Raw genomic sequence first — 25,033 nt, 5'->3', positions numbered from 1 at the left:
TTCAAAACACGTAGACGTCTATCTTTGAAAATCGTTTAGGACAGAAAACTTTCAGTGCATAATTCAATGACCTCCAACTTTTCATACATTCTTAATGCTGAGACTAACAAACAAATGTTAGCTTTGAGATTTATTGACAAGTTTCTGCGTCAACTCAGTCAACTGATATGTGACATAACATCTCAAAACAGTATTTTGTCGTAATAAACCTGATATGGATTAAAAATTGAATTTTAAAAGCTGAAATCATAAAGTTTGAGTCACGATAAATATCTTTATTGAGGAAAGTGAGTTTTCTTTATCATACAGTGAAATCCGCTTAAAGTTAACACTCTTAAAGTCAACTTCTGCTTTAAGTCAACACCTCCAGTTGGTCCCAAGATTTTCTGTTCTTTATCCAATAAGTGTGTTCACTTGATAATGGGCAAAGTCAACATTGCTAGCAGTATGGCTACATCTCCACGCTGGAAACTCCAGCCAGTCTTTAATTAAATTCGTCATCGCAGTTGAGGACAGCCTCGAAACCTCCCGCCAATCTTGTCACATGGCAGTGTAGGATTATGTGGTATGCTGTCTCTGGCGTTCCCTGACAGTGGGGACAGTCGGCAACTCCCTCAGACCACATTGATGCATGTTTGCAGCAGTCCTGCCGTGGCCTGTCAGTATTCGCTTTGATGCGAACCACTGTTTTCGATTGCCATTCCTGACGCCTTTGATTATACCCACCTCCTTTGGGCATGGTATTTGTCCAATATTCTCTCCAGGCTTCCCTAACGTCGTCCTATCATAATAATAATAATAATAATAATAATAATAATAATAATAATAATAATAATAATAATAATAATAATAATAATAATAATAATAATAATAATAATAATAATATATCTTTATTGTCCCCAAAAAGTGGCACTTTGTCTTTTGGTTACATAACAATACAATATTGACATAGACACACTCACACAAGATGCACACTAGCAACATAGTAGTTATCGGAAAAAAAATAATGAAAACCGGCATCAACAACAACATCATCACCATCATCATCATCATCATCATCATCATCATCATCGTCGTCATCATCATCATCATCATCATCATCATCATCATCATCATCATCGTCATCATAACAACCTTCCTAATATTTTCGTTACAATCCTTCACTTTCACCATTCCCCTATAACACCATTCACAATCTTCATCGTACTCCATATTATATTATTCCTGTAACAAGCTATGAGAGGGAAAGCCTGTGGTTCCCCCCCCCCCCCCCCCCCCCTCTCTCTCTCTCTCTCTCTCTCTCTCGCCTTCCTCTCTCTCTCCTTTCTCTCTCTCTCCTTTCTCTCTCTCTCTCTCTCTCCTTCCTCTCTCTCTCTCTATATATCTATCTATCTATCTATCTATCTATCTATCTATCTCTCTCTCTCTCTCTCTCTCTCTCTCTCTCTCTCTCTCTCTCTCTCTCTCTCTCTCTCTCTCTCTCTCTCTCTCTGTTCTTTCACACTTATGTCAGAAATAGTAATATCTTCATATTATATACATAACATGCAATTTTGTTATAGTAAAGTTACATAAAATGAGATAATGAGATTTGCACATCAAATTTCCTCCCTCTTCCTTTCTAAGAGTAAGAATCTTATCCTTTCTAGTCCCATGTATTTAAAATCATCTACAATTTCTACATCAACATTTCCTATTTTAACAGTTTTAAAATGTTCGTATTTACTGTTGTTGGTAAAAATGTGTTCTTTAGTTTTTGAGGTATTAATTTCAAGAAAATTGTGCTGGCATCAGTCTACAAATTTATTAACTTGATTAAAATATTCGGTTTCAGATTCTTTATCTGTTATGAGACCTAGTATAGCAGTGTCGTCAGCATATTTAATTACCTGACAGTTTTCAAATGAAGCTCTACAATCATTAGTGTATAGTATGTAGAGAATTGGGGAGCAAACGCAACCCTGGGGACAGCCATTTGAGAGATGTTTCATACTTGAGACATGCCCATTCATCTTTACCCACTGTGGTCTCTGTGTTAGAAAAAACTCCTGAACCATCCAATCAGGTAGTTTGGTATATCTATGGCACGTATGGTCAACAGCATGACAGCGTTCATAGCGTTAAAAGCTGATGAGAAGTCGCCAGATTTGAAGACTTCTTGTCATGAAATTTCCCCACTCCGTTTATGACGGTCAGTAACGCATCTTCCACGCTGAGTGAATGCTGGTATGCGAATTGGTGTTTATCCAGTATTTTCGAGTCGTATACTCTCTGAAGAAGCTCGCATTTTATTATTTTCTCCAAGCATTTCATCACAATTGATGTTAGGGCAACCGGTCGGTAGTCGTTGAACGCCACTGGGCAGCGTTTCTTCGGTACTGGCACGATAACGGACGTTGTCCATAGCACTGGTACAAACTGTTCATCGATGGAACGTTGAAATATTTGTGTGAAAGGCACCGCCAGTTGGTTGTGCGAGTATTTTAATATGAGACTGTGTATGTTGTCTGGACCGGGTGCTTTCCGTTCCTTACAACGTTTAAATAATTCCGCCACAACTGTTTCTTCTAGTTCTGGGGGTGGCTTTCTGTTGATTGTTGAAGTTGATGAAGTTGATTTCGTGTCGAAGCGGCGGTAAAAGGTGTTGAGTTCGTCAACATCTATGTTTACATTACCAGATGGGAGTCGTATTTTCTTTGGTTCTACCCCTCCCTTTTCACGAATCATTTCCCACGCTTTCATGGAATTTCCCGATTTTAGTTTTTGTTCCATTTTTCGTTTGTACGCTTCCTTTTCTTGTTTAATGACGATTTTTAGTTCTTTCTCTTTCGCGTGTGTTTGTGTTCTGTCACCGCTCATGTATGCGATCTACTTTTCATTTAGGGCATATTTCAGACGTTTAGTTACCCATGGTTTGTTGTTGGGGAAAATTCTAATTTCTTTCTTTTTAACACATGACTCAACACAGAATGTTATATAGCTTGTCACCACGTCAGTCCTTTCATCAATCTTTCCATCTAGTGGCATTAACGCATCCCACATCGTACATTCAAAGCAAGCATTGAGACAGTCTATTGCTTCTTGTGACCACACGTTTTGATATTTAATTATTGGTTTTCCTTTTTTCAATTTAGACACATATGTTGGTATCAGAAGTATTGTGTTGTGGTCGGAGTTGGAAATCGGTTGTTTACAGATTGATGTGTAGGCGTCTTTTATGTTACAGTGACACAGGTCAAGTGTGTTGTTATGACGAGTCTTGCAAGTGACAAATTGATGGAGTCCTGAGATTGTGTGTTGGCAATGGTTGAAATCGCCAATAATTATTAAGGGGCTGTCCGGGTATCTGAATAGCAGTCGCGACGTTGTTCTTTCAGTGTTTGTTTTGTTTCGTCACTTTTTGAGCTCGGGGGAATGTAAACAATAACAATGTTGACGATATTTAATTCTCGGGGTAAATAGTGAGGGCGTAGGGAGAGCGATAAAAGTCCGATGTCATGTGTGTTGATTTGTGTTACTATATTTACGGTGTTACAGTTACACCATCTGTCGTTCACATATTAGATGAAAACACCTCCCCCTTTATTTTTCCCTAGTGAGGAATCTCTGTCATTCCTAAACAATGAGAAATTGTCCAAAGGAAAACTTCTATCACTGTCTTGGGGTGACAACCACGTTTCTGTTAGTCCGATGATGCACGAATTTCTATAATCGTTGTCAAACTTGGTAAGGGAAGCAAGGGTGCCGATCTTATTTCTAAGCGAGCGTACGTTTGAGAGAATGATAGATGGTAATGGTGGGCGATGTCCACGCCTTTTTAAACGTTCTCTCACACCTCCTCGCTTTCCTCGTTTCCTTTTTCTTTTCTTTCTGAGTGATGTAATAATAATATCATTGTAGGCTAATGTAGTTGTTGGTGGTGGTAGTGTAGGTCTAAGTTCTATGAGACGATCTCTAGAGTAAACATACCTTTCGCCATTTTGCAATTTTGAATTCATTCCGTGTTGTTGACAAGAAGCCGACTAGAAATACACAAACAACAGGACAATCAACACACAATACCAGTTCATGACGCCAAACACCACAGGTTCCTCACATTATAAACAGAAAATGAAGTCACAAAACGCACAACAAGAAGACATTTCACAGAGCAGCGTAACCGGGTGTCGCCACACAGCAGCGCCGCCATTGTAGTCTATTCATTACTGTTCATTACTGTTGTTGATTTTTTTTTAATTTTCTGCTGCCTGCTTGTGTAGCAATATCCACACCCCAGTGAAAAAGTGGAGAGTAAACTGGCACCGCCTATCAGGATGAGGATAAGGGTGTAAGATCCTGTTATATCCACGATGAAACCTAGAAAATAGATTAACAAAAAACAAAAAGCAAAAAAAAAAAAAAAAAAAAAAAAAAGAAAACAAAGGAAACAAAAGAAAACCGAACTGTGAACATATGTGACCATTATTTCAAAACAGTTTCATTTCAAGGTGGAATTTATGACCAAAATTGAACTTAAAGTGAAAATGACTATAATCACAAAATGTTACTACTTTGCAGTTCATGAAATAGCATTCAAACTGTTAAATAAAGAATTTCGATTACACTCAAATTTCATAGTTTAGATATTAAATTTAGGTGGTTTTTTTTTTACATCTTGCACATCCAACAATAAAGTTTTGAGGTCACATATAATAGTAATTATACCGTGGAATGGCCCTCAAATATGCCCCCCCCCCCTCCCCCCCCCCCCCCCGCACCACCCCAAGACTGAAAATCATTAAACAAATATGGTAAAATGTCTATTTACTACTTTTTAAAAACATCTTTAAGTTTATATCTTGACACTGAAATGATCTGATTGATGTTCTTTTTTTTCTCAAGTGTAGGGAAGGGTGAAATCTATCGAATGATGTACATTCTACCATATTTGTTTAACGATTTCCAATCTTCGTGGGGGTGGGGGGCACATTTGGGGACTGGTCTTAGTAACCCCATTTCATGGTACCACAATGGCAACTCTGAGAAGTCTCAGGTTTAAACTTTTTATGAGAAACTGAAGGTCACTGATATCATCAATAAGGAAAGTGTGTATAATTCAGGCCGACCATACTTATATATGGGGGTCTCGATAGTTCAGTTGATAGAGCACTCGCTTCAAACACAAGGGGGCCGAGATCGATACCGGGTGCAATCGAGATTTTTTTCTGATTCCCCCTGTCCCAGCAGTGAATAGGTAGTTGAGTCCATTGATTTGGCGGAAAGTACTTTGCGATAGACTAACGTGGATAGCAAGCAATTGCTATTGTCCGTTTCGCGCAATAGACACCTGGAAAAACTCCGACACCGTGGGCAGAATGGCTCTGAATCTATTTATAACCAGAATTGTTATGGACTCATTGTCGTAATGGGAGTACTCTCAAACCAACGCAAAATGTCGATTACAACATATGTTCACAAACAAGCCCATAATTGCCAGCGATTATTAGACCTGCAACGATGTGCTCGTTGATTCGGGGTTTTTTGTCAGAGAATGGCAGAACAAAGAATTTTGTAAAGTGAGTTGTTCGGTGCCTTTTTAAAAAACTAGCTATATGGAAAGATAGAAGTGGAGAGGGCAGCCAAGAATCATGTCCAAAGGAGGAGCTTTGTTGATGGCCGATGCAACTATGGATGAACAAAAGAAGTAGGTCTGTATATTGAAATATCAGTCACGGCCTACAAGCAGGTCAGATGAGGTTTTCCTGTTTACCCAACAGTGATTGAGTGGCTGAGTCTAAAAGTTCTGGTGGGAAGTACCTTTCGATAGACCAACTTTATATCCAAATGGTGACATGTAATTGTTATTGTCCATTTAATGCCATAGAAACCAGAATGAACTTTTGCTCCATGGGCCATATGGCTCTAAAGGACTCTTTGAGTCTGTCAAATCTGGTGGAAGATAATTTGCTTCAATTTACTTGCATCCTAACCAAAAGGTAGCAAAAAATTGATAACCTCCCTTAAAGAAAACAGACACTAGGATAAAACAAACATCGACCCAAGGGTTCTTGTGGCCCTGATGGATGCAGACCATAGATTTCAGATCACATACTGCGCCCATCACTCGAGATCAAAATTTGACTCTACACCTAGAACTGAACAATTATTCTAACTTTCTGTAGAGTTAAGTGGGCGGTAAACATTGCATACTACCCTGGGAAATATTCTAAACATCTGGAGGACGAAGCTCACAGAGCAAGCGTCAATGACATTCAATAATGATATCATTGTGGTATTGTCGTTAAACCCGACTTCTACAGAAGCAAAACATGTTCTCAAACTATCCTTACCAATTCTTTTCTCCACTCCCTATTTCTCTTATATCTACCTCCACCTCTTTATCTTTCTATCTCTCTCTCTCTCTCTCTCTCTCTCTCTCTCTCTCTCTCTCTCTCTCTCTCTCTCTCTCTCTCGATATTTGGGTAGCTGGGTCTCTAAGATCTGGTGAAAAATACTTTGCAATAGACTAGTGTCCTATCCAAAGGGCAGCAAGCACTTGCCATTGTCTATAAAAGCCAGGATAAACTCCAGCTCCATGGGCCATATGGCTCTACTGTCTTTTATTTATTAATAACTCTATGGTTTGGGGAGTGGATCACATGTGAGAGGTTTTATGACTTACCTATGGTAATAGAAAGAATAAGGGCCATGACACCTTCTGTAGTGCAGAAGAAACCAAATACAATGGGGTAAGAATTTCTGTCAACTGACTTCACATCCAAGGCACACCTAGCGTATATAGATATCAACCCACCAGCACTTATCCCAACAATCCCGAGAAGACACACGACAACAACATAATCCCTACAAAAACTTAGAAGCAACAAACACAAGGAACCCGGAATGGCCATGGATGTTTGGACGATAAAACTAGGAGTGTTTGAAAATACATCACTGAGTATTCCGACCCCAAGACGACCTAAAAGGCTGGCTGCAAAAGTGGTGGTCAGAAATAAAACACCAGTCGATTCATCGTATCCCAAAGTCTTTGCAAAATCCATTAGAATAAGACTGAATGAATAGAGGGATGCAACACAACTCCCAATATGAACTACTAACAAGATAAACATTACATCCAATAAAAACCTCCATCTTGAATCTTTCCCAGAATCTTCATAAAATTCAATATCATTCTCTATTATTATAGATTGTGAATTGGTTCTTGATAAATCTCTTTCATCATAGGAGTTTGAACATTTCAGGAGAGCATTGGAACCATGGTCAATCTGATTTCCATGCGACAGCTGCTTTGAACCTGTTTTTCTGTAATTTACATTTATGGAATCATCTTTGTTATTGAAGCCAATCTCATTAACATCCTCGAGTTCGTTTTTTTCTTTCTCTTCTCTAATGAGAACTGAGCTTTTGGCTGGTTTTATCACGGCTGTGATGATCATCCCACCAATACAACACTGCAAAGTCAATCCAGCTAAAATGATACAAGTACCTCTCCAACTGAAAAATAATAAAGCAAAATGTCTCATTTAATAAAAACAACAACAACAACAACAAAAAACACAACAAAACAAGACCCCCCCCCCCCCACTAATTAAACGTGAGAATTTATAGAGCACAAATTTAACTAAACTTACTCAAAATACTTTTCAAGAATTATCAAGCCAACAGCAACACTCACCATGTAGGATGAGACATCATACCTTTAAAAATGATATATTATCACAATTATTTTTCGACGGACAATACTGTCAATGGCTCGGTACTCATTTTAAACGGATATAATGAGGGAATATGAGAACAGAGCCTCTACCAAGGACTTAACATTGCACCACTAAGAGCAGAACTCAAACTTAGGTCCCACCAATCTTAAGGCGAATGCCAAACCACACGACTAGAAAGCCACAATATCATTCATCTTACAAGTTGTTAAAGGAATGTCTTTTTGATAATAAATTCATGTAGTTCTGACGACGCAATAATTGCTCCTTTCGTTTTTTAAACTGGCTGCTCTTTATGCACATGATCAAAAAAAAAGCAGTATGCATATATGCAATAATAATCATTGGCAATATAACAGAATACAATGCCGCCGATATGCAGGAGTCATCGCTTCTCTGCACGGTGCTCGGGAGGGCTGGAAATGGAAAGCGTATATGTGAAGGGAGACAATCCTTGCCGACTTTAATGATGTCAGTAAATCATGGATTATCACCTCTGCTATATATATATATATATATATATATATATATATAATATAATATATATATATATATATATATATATATATAATATATATATATATATATATATATATATATATATATATATTAGTGCCGCGCTGAGTCCCACGGTCTTTTAGCTGTGAACCGGGGATCGGTCCCATAGTGAAGACCGGCGGCGGTCCTCACTTCTTATCACCTTTCAACTAGTGCCGCGCTGAAGACCGGTCTGATCACCTTCGGTCTCGCGCCATAGCCTACTACTTCCCCAGCGATTCGTTGCCTTCGGTTGCCTATCTTCCACCAATCACCACCCATCCCACTTAATTAATCGCACCCACCCCCCTTTGCCAAACACTAAACGACACAGACGACCGTACAGGCAGACGACCACCAACCTCCACTCCGCAAACCGCCCTTTCGTGTGTGAGATGGGGGGAACAGGAGGCGCACGCCTTGGACGATTCCATTATACGTGGTAAATTTCAAAATTTACTACACCATAATGATCGCAATGACAATGATCTATGGTGAAGGCATGACCCCTCTTCTCTAATGGGTTATTGTTTGAAATGTATGTGACTACTAAAGATGTGTGTGTTTGTGTGTGTGTGTGTGTGTGTGTGTGTGTGTCGAACCTAGCAAGTAGCAAATCCGATTTTTTGTTTTCTTTTGTCCATCTCTTGTCACCACTCCTTTCTATCGCAGTGTTGTCATTTAAAATAATACAATAATATTAAAATTTCGTTTGGTGTTTTTACTAATCAAATAATATGAGTTTCATTAGTTTCTTCCTTCCAAAAAACCCAGTTATAACGTCTGAATTTTAAAAAAGTCCAATAGAATATTTGGGGACCCCGATAGCTCAGTTGATAGAGCACTCTCTTTATACGCAAAGGGCCAGAGATCGATCCCGGGTGCAGTCGAGTTTTTTCTGAATCCCTGTCTACTCGGCAATGAATGGGTAGCTGAGTTTGTTAGATCTGGCGAAAAGTCACCATCGACCCCTCTTATTACCTCATCCACCCCCTCTTATTATAACTTCACTTCTCTCTCTTACTCTTCAATGCTCGCTGCCCTCTAATGTGTGTGTGTGTGGGGGGGGGGGGGGGGGGGGGGGTAGGAGTTGCGTGTGTGTATCAACGCCACGAACAACTCGATCAACGCCTTGGGCGATGCCATTATCTCCGTTAATGGAGATAAATTTCAAATTTTATTAAATTATCGAAGTAACAATGAAGTACGGTGAGCAAATAAAGAAGGCATCACCCCTCTTCTCTAATTAGGTTACAATTTGAAATGAGTGTGACTACTCCGTGTGTTTTACTCCTGTAGACCACGGTTTTCATCGTGTAGCGGTCTTTAACGGTTCAAGAATGAACGATCCCACGGTCTCAAAGATCAAACCGGTTCGAATTTCCAATATATATATATTGTTCAAACTCAACCAAGTCTTGTGAGAATTTTTAAAAAAATGAATTGTATAGTATAAATCAAGCAATTTAATTTGTGTAGCTCGTCAAATTAAATAGAAAAACTCAATGACAAGACATGGTCGCCCAATTTAATCGCACCCTAATACTAATTATTGCTACACACCTCTGTTCGCTATGATATCAAAAGTCCCCGATAATTTATGATCTGTTAAAATGTGTTTCCATTGTCATTAAATTACACTGGTCCTGAAACAAAAATATGATGGGCAAAGTAGAGGATAGTCGACAAAGAGCGTGTAGTTATGAAGACTTATTACATAGGGAGACACGATGGCTGAGTGGTGTAAACTCTCACTAAAGGATTATGACACTTTGCATGGCCTGTAGAATGACTCAAAGTCTTAAAGGTGACTGCTTTCAGAATGATTTTGTTTTTTCTTGCCTTACCTATTTTTCTTTTAAACACTTTATTCTTGTTTCTCCTTTTTTTTTTAAAGAGGGGTCCTAACCACATAGTTGAAGGGTACTTGCCTTTCGAACAAAATGACCAAATCTAAACAACCGACGGCGACAAAATGTCAAAACATCAGTAAATGGGTGGCTGGGTCTTTTAGATCAGGTGAAAAACACTTTGCGACAGACTGGCATCCAACCAAAATGGTAGCAAGAAATTATTACATTTAACACCACAAACCTGCATATTTATAGTCAAAAATATTAAACTTGGATTGCGTTCATGCTTTTTTTCTTATACAGAAGAATTGATGCGACACCCACCTCCTTTAACTGATATTAATGTCGGTTTGATTTAAATGCAAATTAAATGAACCAATAGTAAAATAAGACATTTTGTTAAATTTATATATTTTATGAATAACAAAACAAAAGTTAGTTTCTTAAAATAACAAAAAGTAAAATCTCATATTTCTGGTCATTTTTATTTTAAAATGACTATTAGGTTTCTGATTCTCCCGCGATTTAAATGTTATATAAAAGGATAAGAAAAATTGAATTTCCAGTATTATAGCCTCAAACTGCTTATTGTTGAGAAAAAGTAAAAGAGAACTTTCGAGCAATTCTTTATCTTCTATCCTTCCTTCGTCTCTCCCCTCCTACCTCCTCCCTACATCGTGTCTCCTAGCTCTGTCCCTGTTTTCCTCATGTCTATTTGCTGCAATGTGCTTCGACATTCTTTTCTCTTCTTCTTCTCTTCTCTCTTCTCTCTTCTGCTCTCTCTGCTTCTGCTCTCTCTCTCTTCTCTTCTGCTGTGCTCTCATCTTTCTGCTGCTCGCTCTCTCTCTGCTGCTGCTCTCTCTTGCTCTTGCTCTGCTGTCTGCTGCTGCTCTGTGCTCTTCTGCACATGTGACTCTGCACTCGTGCAGTCTCTGCTGGTACTGCTTTCCTGCTTGGAGCTGTTCACTGTCTGCAGTGATCTGCTGCTGACAAAGCTAGCAATGCTGAATATCCGTTTCTGATGTTGGGATGGTTAAATCTTGCCGCGTGTCCCCTTGTTTTTTTGTGTTGACATCTTTCATGTTGTTTGGAAGGCACGACTTTTTGTAGTAGATCTTGTGGAACATTTTAAATTTATCTATTTTTCTTCTCTTTTCCAGAGGTTCAAGGCCAATCCGTTGAGTAATTTCAGATGCGCTTGAGAAAGGATGGAATGTGTTTGTGATGCGTTTTGCTGTTTTTCTTTTTTGGATGTTTTGTGTCGATGTTTTTCTTTGTATATGGGTCCCAAATCGAGCTGACATACTCCAAAATTGGTCTAGCAATAGTTTTAAAAGCAAGAGTTTGAGTTGAAATTGGGCATCTTTTTAAATTGCTCGTGATTTATACGCTTGTCTGATTTGCCTTTGAAGCTAGGTGACATATGTGGTCGTTCCATTTTAGATTTTTAGCAAACTCAACGCCAAGGTATTTTGCTGTATTGACATGTTCCAGTTTTGATCATGAAGCTGGTATTCAGATGCAATCGATGCTTTTTTTGTGATTGTTGGAACATTGCACGTTGATACGTTAAATTCCATTAACTTATTGTTTCTCTTTCTTGTAGTTTAGCTAGATCGTCATTCTGTGTTTTGCAGTCGTTATTTGTTCTTATATGATTATACCATGCTGTGTCATCAGCGAAGAGACGTGTTCTTGACCTTATACATGGTGGGAGATCATTAATATATACTATAAATAAGATGGGCTCAAGGACTGATCCTTGAGGTACATCTCATGTCACCATCCTGATATTATTGGAAATCTCGCCATCGGCAAGAACTTGTTAGGTGCGATTGAACAAGAACGCTGCAATCCATTGTAACGTTTGGTTTCTGATGTCAACATCATGTAATTTCTGGATTAGCCAGTGGTGAGGAACATTGTCAAAAGCTTTGGCAAAGTCCAGTAGCACTGAATCAATTTGACCTTCTTTGTCGATTGTAGCTGACAGATCATGTGTTAATGATATGAGTTGTTTTTGTCATGAGTGGTGCTTTCTGAATCCGTGCTGTTCATCACAAAAAAAATATTTTTAGTTTCCAGATATTCAATTATAGAGGATCTAAATTATGCTCTAACAGTTTGCAGTAGATACAAGTTAATGAAATGGGATGATAGTTTTGAGCTCTTCTTCTATCTCCTTCCAGACAATTGGTATGTCTCATGTTTCAAGAGAGAGTTTGAACAATTGTCCATAAGCCCCATTTTTACTGCAATGTCCTTCCACATCAACTCTCTCTTGTGGGGAGGGGGAGGGGGGTAAATCTCATTTTTTAAAAGGAAGTAATTATTATTACTCCATGGACCCTAGGTAAACCATTAGTTCTGTTGAATTTATGGTAAAAAAGATGTTTTATTAAGGATATTTGATATAGTTTCTTGAAGTGCCGAAGACAAGCATTTCATACTTCTGAATTTAATACTAAAATTCTTTTCTTTTGTTTTTGGGCACCAGGCATATCCTTACATAATGTTGCCTTTAGGCAATGGATTGCTTATAGTGCAATATCCCACTAAATGTGCTCAAAGCATTTTACAAGGGGTTTTAAGCCAATAGACAAGCTTAACATATTTATAGGATGAGACTGGATTATGTTGAAACTGTGAGTAAAGAGCTTTTCCCAAGGAATCAACGTTATGCCAATTGTAGAGGGATTCCAATTGGGAACCAACTGGTCAGAAGCGGAGTGCAGAGCTGCCAACAACAAAAATTGTCCAAACAGGGGAAAAAAGGGAAGATTGAGAGAAAAAAAACCCCAATAACACACACTTAAAAAGTGAAAAGATAATAAACTTATCGAAAAGGGTATCAATCCCAGTCCAATGACTAGAACATAACATAAATATACACCTCTTACTAAGCGAAAATGAATGACTTTCTGCAACCAACACTTCTGACAAGCCAGATTTCTATATATTTTCTCAGGTTAATTTTACTGCACAACTACGATGGAAACTAATATAATTTTATTGGCCTTGCATACAAGCAAAAGCACAGGAAGCGTACAACTTTGCTCTTTGGTATACTATTGGTCGTTTTGCATCTGTGATGCTGCAAGAACACAAGAATTCACAAATATACAATGACCTGCCCAAGGTTGAGGACTGTTATAATATTCAACAGCTGAAAATAATTATTTTTCATATAACAAGTAAGCATAACTGTCAATGTGGCATACCCAAATAAGAAAAACAATTATGGTACCTTGTGCCGCTATGAGGTCTAGTGGTATGACTCTCGCCTTTGGATTGGAAGGTCCTGGGTTCGAGAGCCACTCTGACCGGCGCATAGTTGAGTCCTTGGAAATGGCTCTTTACTCACAATCTATCAGAGCACTCAGGTGTAAAATGAGTAAAAATGAAATATTGCCTTACAGGCGTCATGTCTCGTCCTACATGTTGGGTATTTTGGTTAAGATCCCCTTGTAAAGCGATTTGAGCACGTTTAATAGATATTTCACTATTTAAATGCTCTAGTTTCTTAAAAGTGTTCAGAAACTTGATACTAGCAGGTAAGTTGTTCCACAGGCAAAACATATTTGGGAAAGACGAGCAAAGATGACAGTCAATTATTAGACAGATAATTATTATAAATTTAATACTTTTTGTCGAATTAGTCGTGAATGCATTTGCTCGTCAAGGTAATCTGTGACTGTTCTCTTTTTTTTTTATTGGATTGTAACTGAACATTTGCAGAGATGGGCCCATGGGGCCTTTTGCAAATACAATCCATTGAAGATTGAAGATTAGTCCTTTGGAGCCATTAAGTAAAAAAGGGAACCTAGGTTTATCCTTCTTTCTGTACCATTCAACAAACATTTTTGTTGGGTGGAACAGGGGGTCGGCTGAAACTCAATTCGAATCTCGGAGAATCCCAGTTGCACATGTAATCGATACCATTTTTTTTTGCTTGTGAGGTAAGTGCTTTACCACCATAGCAATTTGGACTCATTTTACAACATTAGAAATTTCTAAATAATTAACAACTCTTCACCCATTTGTCCTAAAGACAAATATCACAATACCAGAATCAATTATATAAAGTTACCTGAAACAATTCCAACAGAAACAATCAGAAAGTTGATACTGGTTGCAAAAGCACTGATGAACATCCCAGCCGAGGCCAAGACAGATCCAAACATCATGGTCAATCTGGCACCAAATCTGTTCATCACAAATCCAGCAAACACAGCTGTCAAAAAGTAAATAAGTAAATAAAAGGGGGTTAACACGACATGATGTGATGCAATCAATATAATACAGTAACATTTCTGGACAAAGATACTTACAAAGACTATAGCCAGTTTCTATTAACCATTGAGCCAAGTGATGTGATGTGTATCAAATGCTTTATCAAAGGACAAATCACTGATGCAATTTTTTTTCTCTACAATCATCGTCCAGACATGACAGTGGCGGTAAACAAAAATGTGTATAATTATAGAAAAAAAATCTGAATTTCCAAAAAAAAAAAGAAAAAAAGAATAAAATGACACAACCAAAAACTGCAATATTTCTATCCTTTCTTTGGCGAATTGTTACTTTAAAATGCCTTCAAATTTATGCAGTGTTCTCAAATTTGGTTAGGCATTACAATATTTTCTCCAACCATCTTCTGAAAGTTTGGTTGACAAAATTTGAAATTGGCCAATTTTGACTTATTAGAATTGGTGACAGGGATGTGTTACCAATCAAGTCACTGGCCATGTTCAATACTGATTTACTTTGCTGCAAGATGAGACATTGTATCATTCAGCCTTCAATGCTTCTTTTATAAAAATATTTTTTTAAAGGCAGTCTTTAAATATCAACTTTCTGACCGATTATCTTAAACTGTTATTGATTTAAAATCGAAATTATAAGATAATCAATAATAACCTAAACATAAAATTTGAGTCGAAATAAATGTCTTCATTGAAAAAGAAATGAAATATCACGCACCGTGTGTCATATTTTGTCCAACATACTAAGACTTGCTGTTGGCTGGGAACCCTTGTAAAAAGTACATTGAGCACATTTAGTGGATATTGCGCTATAACAATACTCAAGTTCAAAAAGAGTTAGAAAGTCTAGGTATAGCGTTTCATTTGTGAAACTGAACAGTTTTTAAATGTAAATGTATGGTTATACTTTATCAGAATTATTCTGAACATGCAAATTATTCTGAACATGCAAATCAGAATGTGTGCATCGCTCTGTCACTTGAACGGGAGTGGGTGATTTTTAGATAAACTACCAATAATGTGATGTTCATTGAATTACTTTATTGAGAAATAATCAAAAATCATAATCCATGTTAAATTTAAATATTTGTGATGCCAATGTTGTAACCATGCAATAGATTTCTTCTTTCTTTTACTGTAATAGTTACTCTTATATGCATGGTGTATTGTTAGACCTGCAATACGAAACAAAAATTAAAAAATCAAAATATATTTGAGAATTTAAAAATATCTAAATTTCACCTTTTAAAATCTGTATAGAATCCAAATACAGGATTCCAAATGGTGTTTCTATGAATCATTACTTTGAAATGTCCTTGCTATTTCTTTAAAAAAAAACAAGTTTATATTGTCACATATTTCCATCTAAAAGTTTGGTTAAAATTCCTAATTTGTCCAATTATGGCTCGAAAATATTTGTTGCCAATTCAATCCATTAAAGTGGTAAGTTTTTCAAAGGCAGAGGTGAATTTATAAAATAAAATAAAAAGGGAAGTAAAAGATTTTCCTTGCATATCTTGAAGGTTTAAATCTATAATTATGACTTACCACCCCCTAACACAATGCTGATACAGGTGGAGTGTACAACAGCTGTGTGGGCCCTCGATACCATGAAAGTGTCTTGCCAGTCAAGAAACATGACGGACAATGAAGATGGGATTCCTGTCCCAGTGCCATACGTGAAGATGGAAACTATCAACACCAGCCATTTTCGAAACACTGTTCTGGTTGTGTTATCATCCATTGTGGATCAGCATCAGAGGATAGATATTAAGGCTAGGAAATTTCATTGAAAGACAAGGGGGAAAATTGTTAACTTGAGAAAAAAATGTAACACAATGCCTCGGTGAAGCAGATGCCATAACTTAAATATCAGGTCAAATAATTAGAAAGATGACATTTTGGTTTCTGATTTTTGGGAAGTTTTTTTTCTGTAAATAAAAAGAATATCACTTTTGTTTCAGTTGGGGAAAATATAAACTTAATATTTAAGAGAATTGAAATTTTAGAATTTACATCGTAACTTCTTTCGTTTTTTAAAACAAATGTTTTGTCCTAAATCTTAAGTGTTGCTGTTGGCTAGGAACCCCTTGTTAAGTGTTTTGAGCACCTTTAGTGTATATCGCGCAATATAAATGCTCAAGATTTTTTATTTTTACTGATTTTTCTACTTGTAATTGAAGTTAGAGCTTGACGGTTTTGGGAACTTCAATATATGTGAACTCTTACGCCAACTCAATATCACTGGCAGATGAAGAAAAAAAGCAATTCAAACCGTTAGTGAAACTGCAGAGCTCTCATTGGATGTGGATAAGGAGTAATGAAGACAAACTCTACCGGTTCAGTCCTTCACGTCTTCACTATTTTCACGACTGTTGAAACGTAAGCATCGTTATGAGTAGAGAGAAAATCATATTATTCTCTCTCTCTTTCTCTCTCTCTCTCTGTCATATGTTTCTCTTTTTATCTCTTATTTCTTCTTTCCCTCCATTCTGTCTCTTCCTTTGTATTTTCCTCTCTTTATCTCGCTATCATCCTCTTTCATTTCTTCACTCTGCCCCCCCCCCCTCTCTATCTATCTATCTATCTATCTATTCTAATGTCTTCCCTTTTGTTTTTTTTTTAATCTCTCTCTCTCTCTCTATCTATCTATCTATCTATCTATCTATCTATTTATCTATCTATCTATCTATCTATCTAGCTGTTCTAATTTCTTCCTCTTCTGTTTTTTAAAAAAATCTTTCTCTCTCTTCGATCTATCTCTCAATTTTATTCTCTCCCCCCTCCCCCCCTCCCTCTTTCTTTCTTGACTTCTGTCACACTTCTTTTCTCCCTGTCTGTCCACTGTCATTCTTCTTCCTCTCTCTTTCTTTCTCTTTCATATTTTCCCCCATTTATCTATAATTTTCTCCCTCCCTCCTTCTGTCTCTTCCTTTGTATTCTCCTCTCTTTATCCCCTATCCTTCCTCTCTTTTATTTTTTCACACTTTCTTTCCCCCTTGTCCATCTCTCTCTCTCTCTCTCTCTTTCTCTCTCTAAATATCTATCTATCTATCTGTCTGTCCTATCTATCTATCTATCTATCTATCTCTATCTATCCATCTATGTATCTATCTTTCTATCTCTATTTTCTCTCTCTTTAGTATTTTTTATTAACTTTCTCTCTCTTGTATCTGTCTCTCAATCTTACTCTTCTCCCCCTCATTATTTCTTTTTTTACTGACTTCTTTCCTATTCCTTATCTCGTGGATTCTCATTCAACTCCCTTATTTCACACTTTTCTTTGTTCCCTATGTCGGGTTCTCTCTCGCTCCTTTTCTGTCTACTCCTCTCTTTCGTCTTCTCTCTCTCTCTCTGTCATATGTTTCCCTTTTTATCTCTTATTTCTTCTTTCCCTCCATTCTGTCTCTTCCTTTGTATTTTCCTCTCTTTATCTCGCTATCATCCTCTTTCATTTCTTCCCTCTCCCCCCCCCCCCTCTCTATCTATCTATCTATCTGTCTTCCCTTTTGTTTTGTTTTTTAATCTTTCTCTCTCTCTCTCTCTCTCTCTCTCTCTCTCTCTCTCTCTCTCTCTCTCTCTCTCTCTCTCTCTCTCTCTCTATCTATCTATCTATCTCTTCTAATTTCTTCCTCTTCTGTTTTAAAAAAATCTTTCTCTCTCTTTGATCTATCTCTCAATTTTATTCTCTCCCCCCTCCCCCCCTCCCTCTTTCTTTCTTGACTTCTGTCACATTTCTTTTCTCCCTGTCTGTCATTCTTCTTCCTCTCTCATATTTTCCCCCATTTATCTATAATTTTCTCCCTCCCTCCTTCTGTCTCTTCCTTTGTATTCTCCTCTCTTTATCCCCTATCCTTCCTCTCTTTTATTTTTTCACTTTCTTTCCCCCTTGTCCATCTCTCTCTCTCTGCCTCTCTCTCTCTCTCTCTAAATATCTATCTATCTGTCTGTCCTATCTATCTATCTATCTATCTCTATCTATCCATCTATGTATCTATCTTTCTATCTCTAATTTCTCCCCTCTTTAGTATTTTTTATTAACTTTCTCTCTCTTGTATCTGTCTCTCAATCTTATTCTTCTCCCCTTCATTATTTCTTCTTTTACTGACTTCTTTCCTATTCCTTATCTCGTGGATTCTCATTCAACTCCCTTATTTCACACTTTTCTTTGTTCCCTATGTCGGGTTCTCTCTCGCTCCTTTTCTGTCTATTCCTCTCTTTCGTCTTCTCTCTCTCTCTCTTTCTATATTTTTTAATGAGCTTTTTTATAGCGCAATAGCCACTAAAAGAAGTCCCTGACCAACAGCAACATGTTAGAACGAAACATGACGCCTGTTAGGCGATATTATATTTTTTTTCTAACAACGCTGTCAACTCATTTTACACACGAGTACGGTGAGAAAATGTGAGTAAAGAGCCTTTTCCAAGGACTCAACTATGCACCGAGCGAGTGTCGAACCCAGGACCTTCCGATTCAAAAGCGAATGTCATGCATATCTCTGTCTATCTATCTCCTCATTCTCTTTCAGTCTACCTCTCTCATTTTCTCTACCTTTCCTTATAATATTTTACACACACACACACACTCTCTCTCTATCTACCTATCTATCTTTATCGTTCCTCCTTCGCCACCCCTCTCTCTCTATCTCTTCTCTTCTTTATTTTTCTTTAAGGTTTTCTCTCTCTATTGTAGCATCTACTTTACTCAGGCCTAGAAGTGATTCAGGAAAATATTTTTCCCTGCTTTTTCCCGGTTTTTTCCAGGCTCTAGGAAAAATTTTAAGGTAGTAATTTTCAAGCATATTCATCAATTCTAGACCAGTTACCACTACCTATATATATATATATATATATATATATATATATATATATATATATATATATATATATATATATATATATATATATATATATATATATAGAGAGAGAGAGAGAGAGAGAGAGAGAGAATCAGAAAAGAGGGGGAAATTATTGACTCGTAGTACATATTACTATTACTATAATAAGCCATCCAGTATCTAAGCCTACACCATCCGTGGGGGAAAAAAAGGAAAAAAGAGAGAGAGAGAGAGAGAGAGAGAGAGAGAGAGAGAGAGAGAGAGAGAGAGAGAGAGAGAGAGAGAGAGAGAGTGGCTGAGACTGAGAGAAAGAAATATATTGACTCTGGCTATTAATACTAAGACGTATTCCTGTCAACATGCAAAAAAAATATTTTAAAAAAGAGAGAGACAGATAGAGAGAGAGAGAGAGAGAGAGAGAGAGAGAGAGAGAGAGAGAGAGAGAGAGAGAGAGAGAGAGAGAGAGAGAGAGAGAGAGAGAGAGAGAGAAATGGGGAGAAAAGAGACAAAGAGAAGAGAAATCAATAGAGAGAAAAAGACATTTGAATATTACTATGAGAGAGAAAGTAGCGTCCAAAGACTTGTGGCCTACTTATTGAATTGCACATGAATGAAATAAAGCTAGTTAATCTAGAGACAGACAAAACAAACTTAGTACAAATTACAATGAGTAAACTACCTTAATCTGCCATCTCCAAATAATTGAATAACAAGTCACGAAAATTAATTAAAGTAGCCCAAGGACGTCGACCGTCTTTCTTAGCTTAGCTAACAATCGCATTCATGACCAAGTCGTTTCTAGCACTCTTGTCTTGTCGACAATGATGAGTCGACTGAGTGAATCAAGCGTCTTTAAGTCTTCGACCAATCACAGGCTATCTAACCGAACCGGCTGGTCGAAACAAAGACGCTTCTCGCCGTCGATGTATTACGCTATTGTTGTGCAAGTGGCAAGGAATATAACACCTTTTTGAGTAGGCCTAAAAGATAAAATCTAAAAGTAAAAAATATAATTCTGAGGAATTTGAAAGTCACATTGTTGAAATCGGCTTGAAAAAAAGAAGAACATTGGTCCTTGTTTCAGAAAAATCGGTTGAAAACCAACTGTTTTACGAATAAATTCGATTTTAAAAATTGCTTTTGTTTATTTTCGATTTTTTTAGCAACTTTTTTATTTATCGGCCGATTTTCTTGATTTTTATATCATTCTTTATATCTCAATGAGACGAGATCAGTGATATACTTTGTTTCAAATGTAACTACAACATAATTTGTTTTTTTTACTTATCAACCGTGCCTGGATAATTTATTCAACTGACGCAACTATCCCATTGCCGTCTTCCAGTGTTTCAGCGATGACTCTAAACCACTATAATTACGTCATGCACAGGAAACATGGTAAAAGTCTGTGTACTCTACGAATGCGGACCGGACTTTGCTGATTGGGTCGATCGTCATAACATAGGGCCTTGTAGTGTGAGGAAACCATAAGAGGCTGCTGCCATGCTCTAAGTCGATCGTTCGCAGGTTGGGTAATGATTACGCGGAAGAATACATGTTGGGTTGTTGTTCACCAAATTTTTCTCACGGCTTTTTCCCGGCCCCAGACAATTTTCACCGATTTTCCCGGCTTTTCCCGGTCGGGAAATTTCAAAATAAAGTTCCCGGCTTTTCCCGGTTTTCCCGGCCCACTTCGAGGCCTGTTTACTGGAAACAACAAACAATGAAAGCAATGTGTAGTGAATTTTATAAATTTAATGTGTTCTCTCGTGTTTACGTTTTGTCTGATCTGGCGTGTAGAGTAGTCTTGCAGTCAGCAGTATGTGGCAAGTCTTCGTAGTTCGTAGGAAACGGAGATCGCCACACACGGACTAGTCATCTTCGTAGTACCGAGGTCGTTTAATGGTACGTCCTGAGCGAGATAGCTTCTTAGTAGGCACTACGTTAGTATCATCAGAAGCAGTACGGGAGTTTTGTATGTTTCTGTTCGATAACTTTCTCTTCGTATTCGGTGGGCGTCCACGACGAGGTGGGGTGGCAAGGGAAACTGGTTGCGTAGAATCGACAAATGCAGCTTTAAGTCGGTCGATCGAAATCCGTTCTGCTTTGCCACCAACATCGATCAGGAATTGTTTATCTCCAGGGGTTATGACAACATAGGGACCTGTATACGGCTTCTGAAGGGTCCTCGGTGGGTGTCAACACGGATGTAAACATATTTTGCTGACATCAAGTTCTTGGGTAAATTTGTTTGATGATAGCCGTGATGATGTGTTGGCCGTGGTGAATGAAGGGACACGTTTTGCCGAAAGGTTGCCAAAAAGTCTTTAGCGTGGAAGTCTGAAGGATGGTCAGGTATAAACTCTCCAGGGATTGTTAAAGGTTCTCCGTATACTAATTCAGCTGAAGAATGACCGATATCATCCTTAGGTGCAGTTCTTAAACCAAGCAGAACCAAAGGTAGCTCATCCACCCAATTTGGAGTTATTAGACGAGCTTTGAGGGATGATTTCAAGGATCGATGAAACCGTTCAATCATGCCGTTGGACTGAGGGTGATACGCAGTTGTGTGATGAATCTGCACACCAAGTTGACTGGCCATCTGTTTCCATAGCGTGGATGTAAATTGTGAGCCCCTGTCAGAAGTTATATCAACAGGAATACCAAACCGCGAGATCCAATTGGAGATCAGGGCTTTTGCACATTCTTCTGTTGTTGTGGTTTGTAATGGTATTGCTTCAGGCCATCGGGTGTTCCTGTCAATTATAGTAAGGAGATGGGTGAACCCCCTTGACCGTTGTAATGGTCCAACGAGGTCAATGTTTATATGTGAGAATCGCTTTCCTGGGACAAGGAATGTTTCTAACGGTGCTCGTATATGTTTTTGAATTTTCGAAGATTGGCAGTTGTGACATTGCTTAACCCATGCTGACACTTCTTTCTTAAGACCATGCCAGATAAACTTCTTGCTGATAAGTCTGACTGTGGCCTTAACTCCAGGATGACTCATATTGTGAATAATTTCGAAAACCGGTCTTCTGAAGTCGGTAGGAACGATAGGTCTTGGGTAGCCAGTTGAGATGTCACAAATTAACTCTGTACCCGAGTCAACGGATGTTTTGACGATTTTGAGGCTTGTTAATGCAGTTTTGTAAGCCTGTATGTCAATGCTATTTTCTTGGGATTCCGCCATAGCTTGATAGTCGATGCCAATTGAGACTGAGTTTGTAACTGCTCTTGAGAGACAATCTGCGACAGTGTTGTTTTTTCCAGAAATGTGTCGGATGTCAGTTGTGAACTCGGATATGGCAGATAAGTGCCTTTGTTGACGAGCTGACCATGGTTCAGTTGATTTGGACATGGCATGGATTAATGGTTTATGGTCAGTAAAAATAGCGAATTGTCTCCCTTCAATGATGAAACGGAAATGACGGATGGCTAAGTGAATGCCAAGCAACTCCCTATCAAAGGTACTGTATTTCTGTTCAGGTTTACGTAACTGCCTGCTGAAAAATGCCAATGGTTCCCAATTACCTTGATGATTAAGTTGTTCAAGGACAGCGCCCACAGCTTGGTCGGAGGCGTCAGACGTTAAAGCGAGGGGTGAGTTCAAGCAAGGATGGGCTAACATTGTAGCGTTACTTAGTGCATTTTTACCGTCAGTAAAGGCTTTCAACATTTCTTGCGTCCACGTAAGTGCTTGACGTTGTTTTTTTACTTTCAAAGCACTATATAGGGGTCGAAGTATTTCAGCTAGTCTCGGAATGAAACGATGGTAAAAATTCAACATCCCGAGGAACTCTTGAAGTGACTTGATGGTTTTTGGTTGTGGAAATTGTTTAACAGCCTCAATTTTTGTCGCCATTGGGACAGATCCAGAATGCGAGATGTGATGGCCAAGGAAGTTAAGAGATCTCACACCAAAAAGACATTTCTCAAGACGGATAACGAGGCCTTGGTTTCTAAGTCTTTCGAATACGATTTTGAGATGTTCCATGTGTTCTGCCTCAGTTGAACTTGCAACCAGAATGTCGTCTAAATAACAAAATACGCAGTCTAAATCTTGTAAAATGGAGTCCATTAAACGTTGGAATGCTTGTGCTGCATTTTAAAATCCAAATGGCATTCTTAAGAACTCCCAAAGGCCGAAAGGGGTTATCACTGCCGTTTTTGGGACGTCTTCTGGACTTTGGTGGTATCCTCTGACAAGGTCGATCTTCGAGAAGATGATCTTACCGTCTAAGTTTGCTGTAAAATCATGAATGTGTGGGACAGGATATCGATCTGGTATAGTAGCATCGTTAAGTCGACGAAAATCTCCGCAGGGACGCATTGTGCCATCAGCCTTGGGGACCATGTGTAATGGGGAAGCCCAATGGCTCTTTGATTTTTGAATTATGCCCATTTTCTCCATTTCCAAAAATTCTTTTTTTTGCACACAAGAGTTTTTCTGGAGCCAGGCGACGAGCACGTGCGAATACTGGGCGACCTTTGGTTGTGATGAAATGTTGCACGCCATGTTTCACAGTTGCCGTTGAAAATGTTGGTTGAAGTAGTTCTGGATAGTTATTCAATAATTTTCTGAATGTATTGCAGTTCGGCTCGAGTGGTGAGAGTTCGGCGTTTGCGCAAACTGAACTTACTGAACAAGGTACGTGCGAAAACGTTTCAGCGTCGATAAGGCGTCGACCACGAATATCCACAAGCAGATTATGATGACGTAGAAAATCTGCTCCAAGTAGGGGACGCTTGACATCAGCTTTGATAAGTCGTGCATTGAATGAACGCGATCCAATACGTATGTTAGTTTCGAAGCATCCGTATGTTTTTATTGTAGAACCATTAGCAGCTTGTAATGCGAGATCAGAGGAACCGAAGCTTTTGTCTGGTGCAGAGGCGGGTGCGACAGATACTTGAGCTCCAGTATCTACTAAAAAACGTCGGTTTGAATTTTCATCGACGACGATGAGTTGGAGATTTTTTTATGTGGGCGCGTTGGCTGAGTAAGAATCCGGGTCGACAGCAGAATTTACTGTTGACCCGGCTTGGCGTTTCCCTGGTTCTTCTTGTTTTTCTTGAATGAATTGAAGAGTTTGCATGTTTGTGCACATCGACGGGCATTTGAACCAAACCGTTGATGGTACCAGCAGAGGGAATCTATTTCACTGGTCATGGTTGGTGTGTCAACTTCACAAGTATTATGAGAAATTGAAAAGGAGTTAGAGTTTGAGTGAGCAGCGTAGAAAAAATTGTCAGCTTCTCTAGCAAGTGCCCTGTAATCATCCAGGTTGGACGAGTTTGCTAATGGAAGTCTGATGTTTGCTGGAAGTTGTCTTAAGAATAACTGTCTGAAGAGCAGACAGGGCGTGTGTTTGCCGAGGAGCACTAACATCCTGTCCATTAACTCAGATGGCTTTAAGTCGCCCAAACCATTCATGTTGAGTAGAGATTCCGCTCTCTCTGTTTCCGAAAGGCCGAACGCAGACAGCAGGATGATAGAATAGCAAGGGCTCTAGTTGCTGTGTCTGAGTCTAAGGCAGCCACTACATAGTAGTACTTTGTTTCATCGCTTGCTATATCGCGTAAGGCAAATTGTGCCTCGCTTTGTGCAAACCACGCTGAAGGACAAGTGGTCCAGAATGTGGGCAATTTCAATGCTACGGCGTCGATAGACATGTTTATTATTATTATGTTCTTGTGAAGAGTTGAACTGGTAAATAGTAATAATAATAATATATACCTATCTCTTAAGTTGTTTTAAGTCGGGGTCACCAATGTAGCATCTACTTTACTGGAAACAACAAACAATGAAAGCAATGTGTAGT

The 25,033-nt window shown here is 38.4% G+C and overlaps 2 protein-coding genes across 2 annotated transcripts; both read right to left on the bottom strand.

Annotated features, from left to right (window-relative positions):
* Window positions 1-2,936: 2,936 nt before the first annotated feature.
* Window positions 2,937-21,383, bottom strand: LOC144979151 (uncharacterized). Its single transcript, XM_078925754.1, has 8 exons — window positions 19,888-21,383; window positions 15,919-16,146; window positions 14,196-14,339; window positions 13,132-13,191; window positions 11,971-12,091; window positions 10,972-11,109; window positions 6,662-7,515; window positions 2,937-4,356 (listed from the first exon to the last, which is right to left on the bottom strand). The coding sequence occupies exons 2-8, from the start codon at window positions 16,112-16,114 to the stop codon at window positions 4,196-4,198; spliced, it is 1,674 nt and encodes a 557-aa protein (XP_078781880.1). The 5' UTR covers window positions 16,115-16,146; window positions 19,888-21,383; the 3' UTR covers window positions 2,937-4,195.
* Window positions 21,080-23,985, bottom strand: LOC144979150 (uncharacterized). The gene is made up of 3 exons (XM_078925753.1): window positions 23,852-23,985; window positions 21,515-21,844; window positions 21,080-21,395 (listed from the first exon to the last, which is right to left on the bottom strand). Exons 1-3 carry the CDS (start codon window positions 23,983-23,985, stop codon window positions 21,080-21,082), a joined length of 780 nt encoding a protein of 259 aa, XP_078781879.1.
* Window positions 23,986-25,033: the final 1,048 nt, after the last annotated feature.

The sequence above is a fragment of the Berghia stephanieae genome, chromosome 9, assembly GCF_034508935.2.
Source record: "Berghia stephanieae isolate SIO BIC M18660-M18661 chromosome 9, UCSD_Bste_1.3, whole genome shotgun sequence".
Lineage (NCBI taxonomy): Eukaryota > Metazoa > Mollusca > Gastropoda > Nudibranchia > Aeolidiidae > Berghia > Berghia stephanieae.
The sequence above is the reverse complement of the archived record's forward strand: the minus strand, read 5'-3'. Positions and strand labels throughout refer to the sequence as shown.

Excerpts from the sequence above, each read along its gene's own strand:
- LOC144979150 (XM_078925753.1), bottom strand. The coding sequence starts at position 23,985 with ATGCACGACTTATCAAAGCTGATGTCAAGCGTCCCCTACTTGGAGCAG. Across the intron at positions 21,845-23,851 it reads TTTCGCACGTACCTTGTTCA|GGGCTCACAATTTACATCCA; the intron begins GTAAGTTCAGTT and ends AACTTCTGACAG. Across the intron at positions 21,396-21,514 it reads GACTTTTTGGCAACCTTTCG|GACCCTTCAGAAGCCGTATA; the intron begins GCAAAACGTGTC and ends ACACCCACCGAG.
- LOC144979151 (XM_078925754.1), bottom strand. The coding sequence starts at position 16,114 with ATGGATGATAACACAACCAGAACAGTGTTTCGAAAATGGCTGGTGTTG. Across the intron at positions 14,340-15,918 it reads CAGCATTGTGTTAGGGGGTG|CTGTGTTTGCTGGATTTGTG; the intron begins GTAAGTCATAAT and ends ACTTTTTGACAG. Across the intron at positions 13,192-14,195 it reads TTCTGTTGGAATTGTTTCAG|ATGCAAAACGACCAATAGTA; the intron begins GTAACTTTATAT and ends GCAGCATCACAG.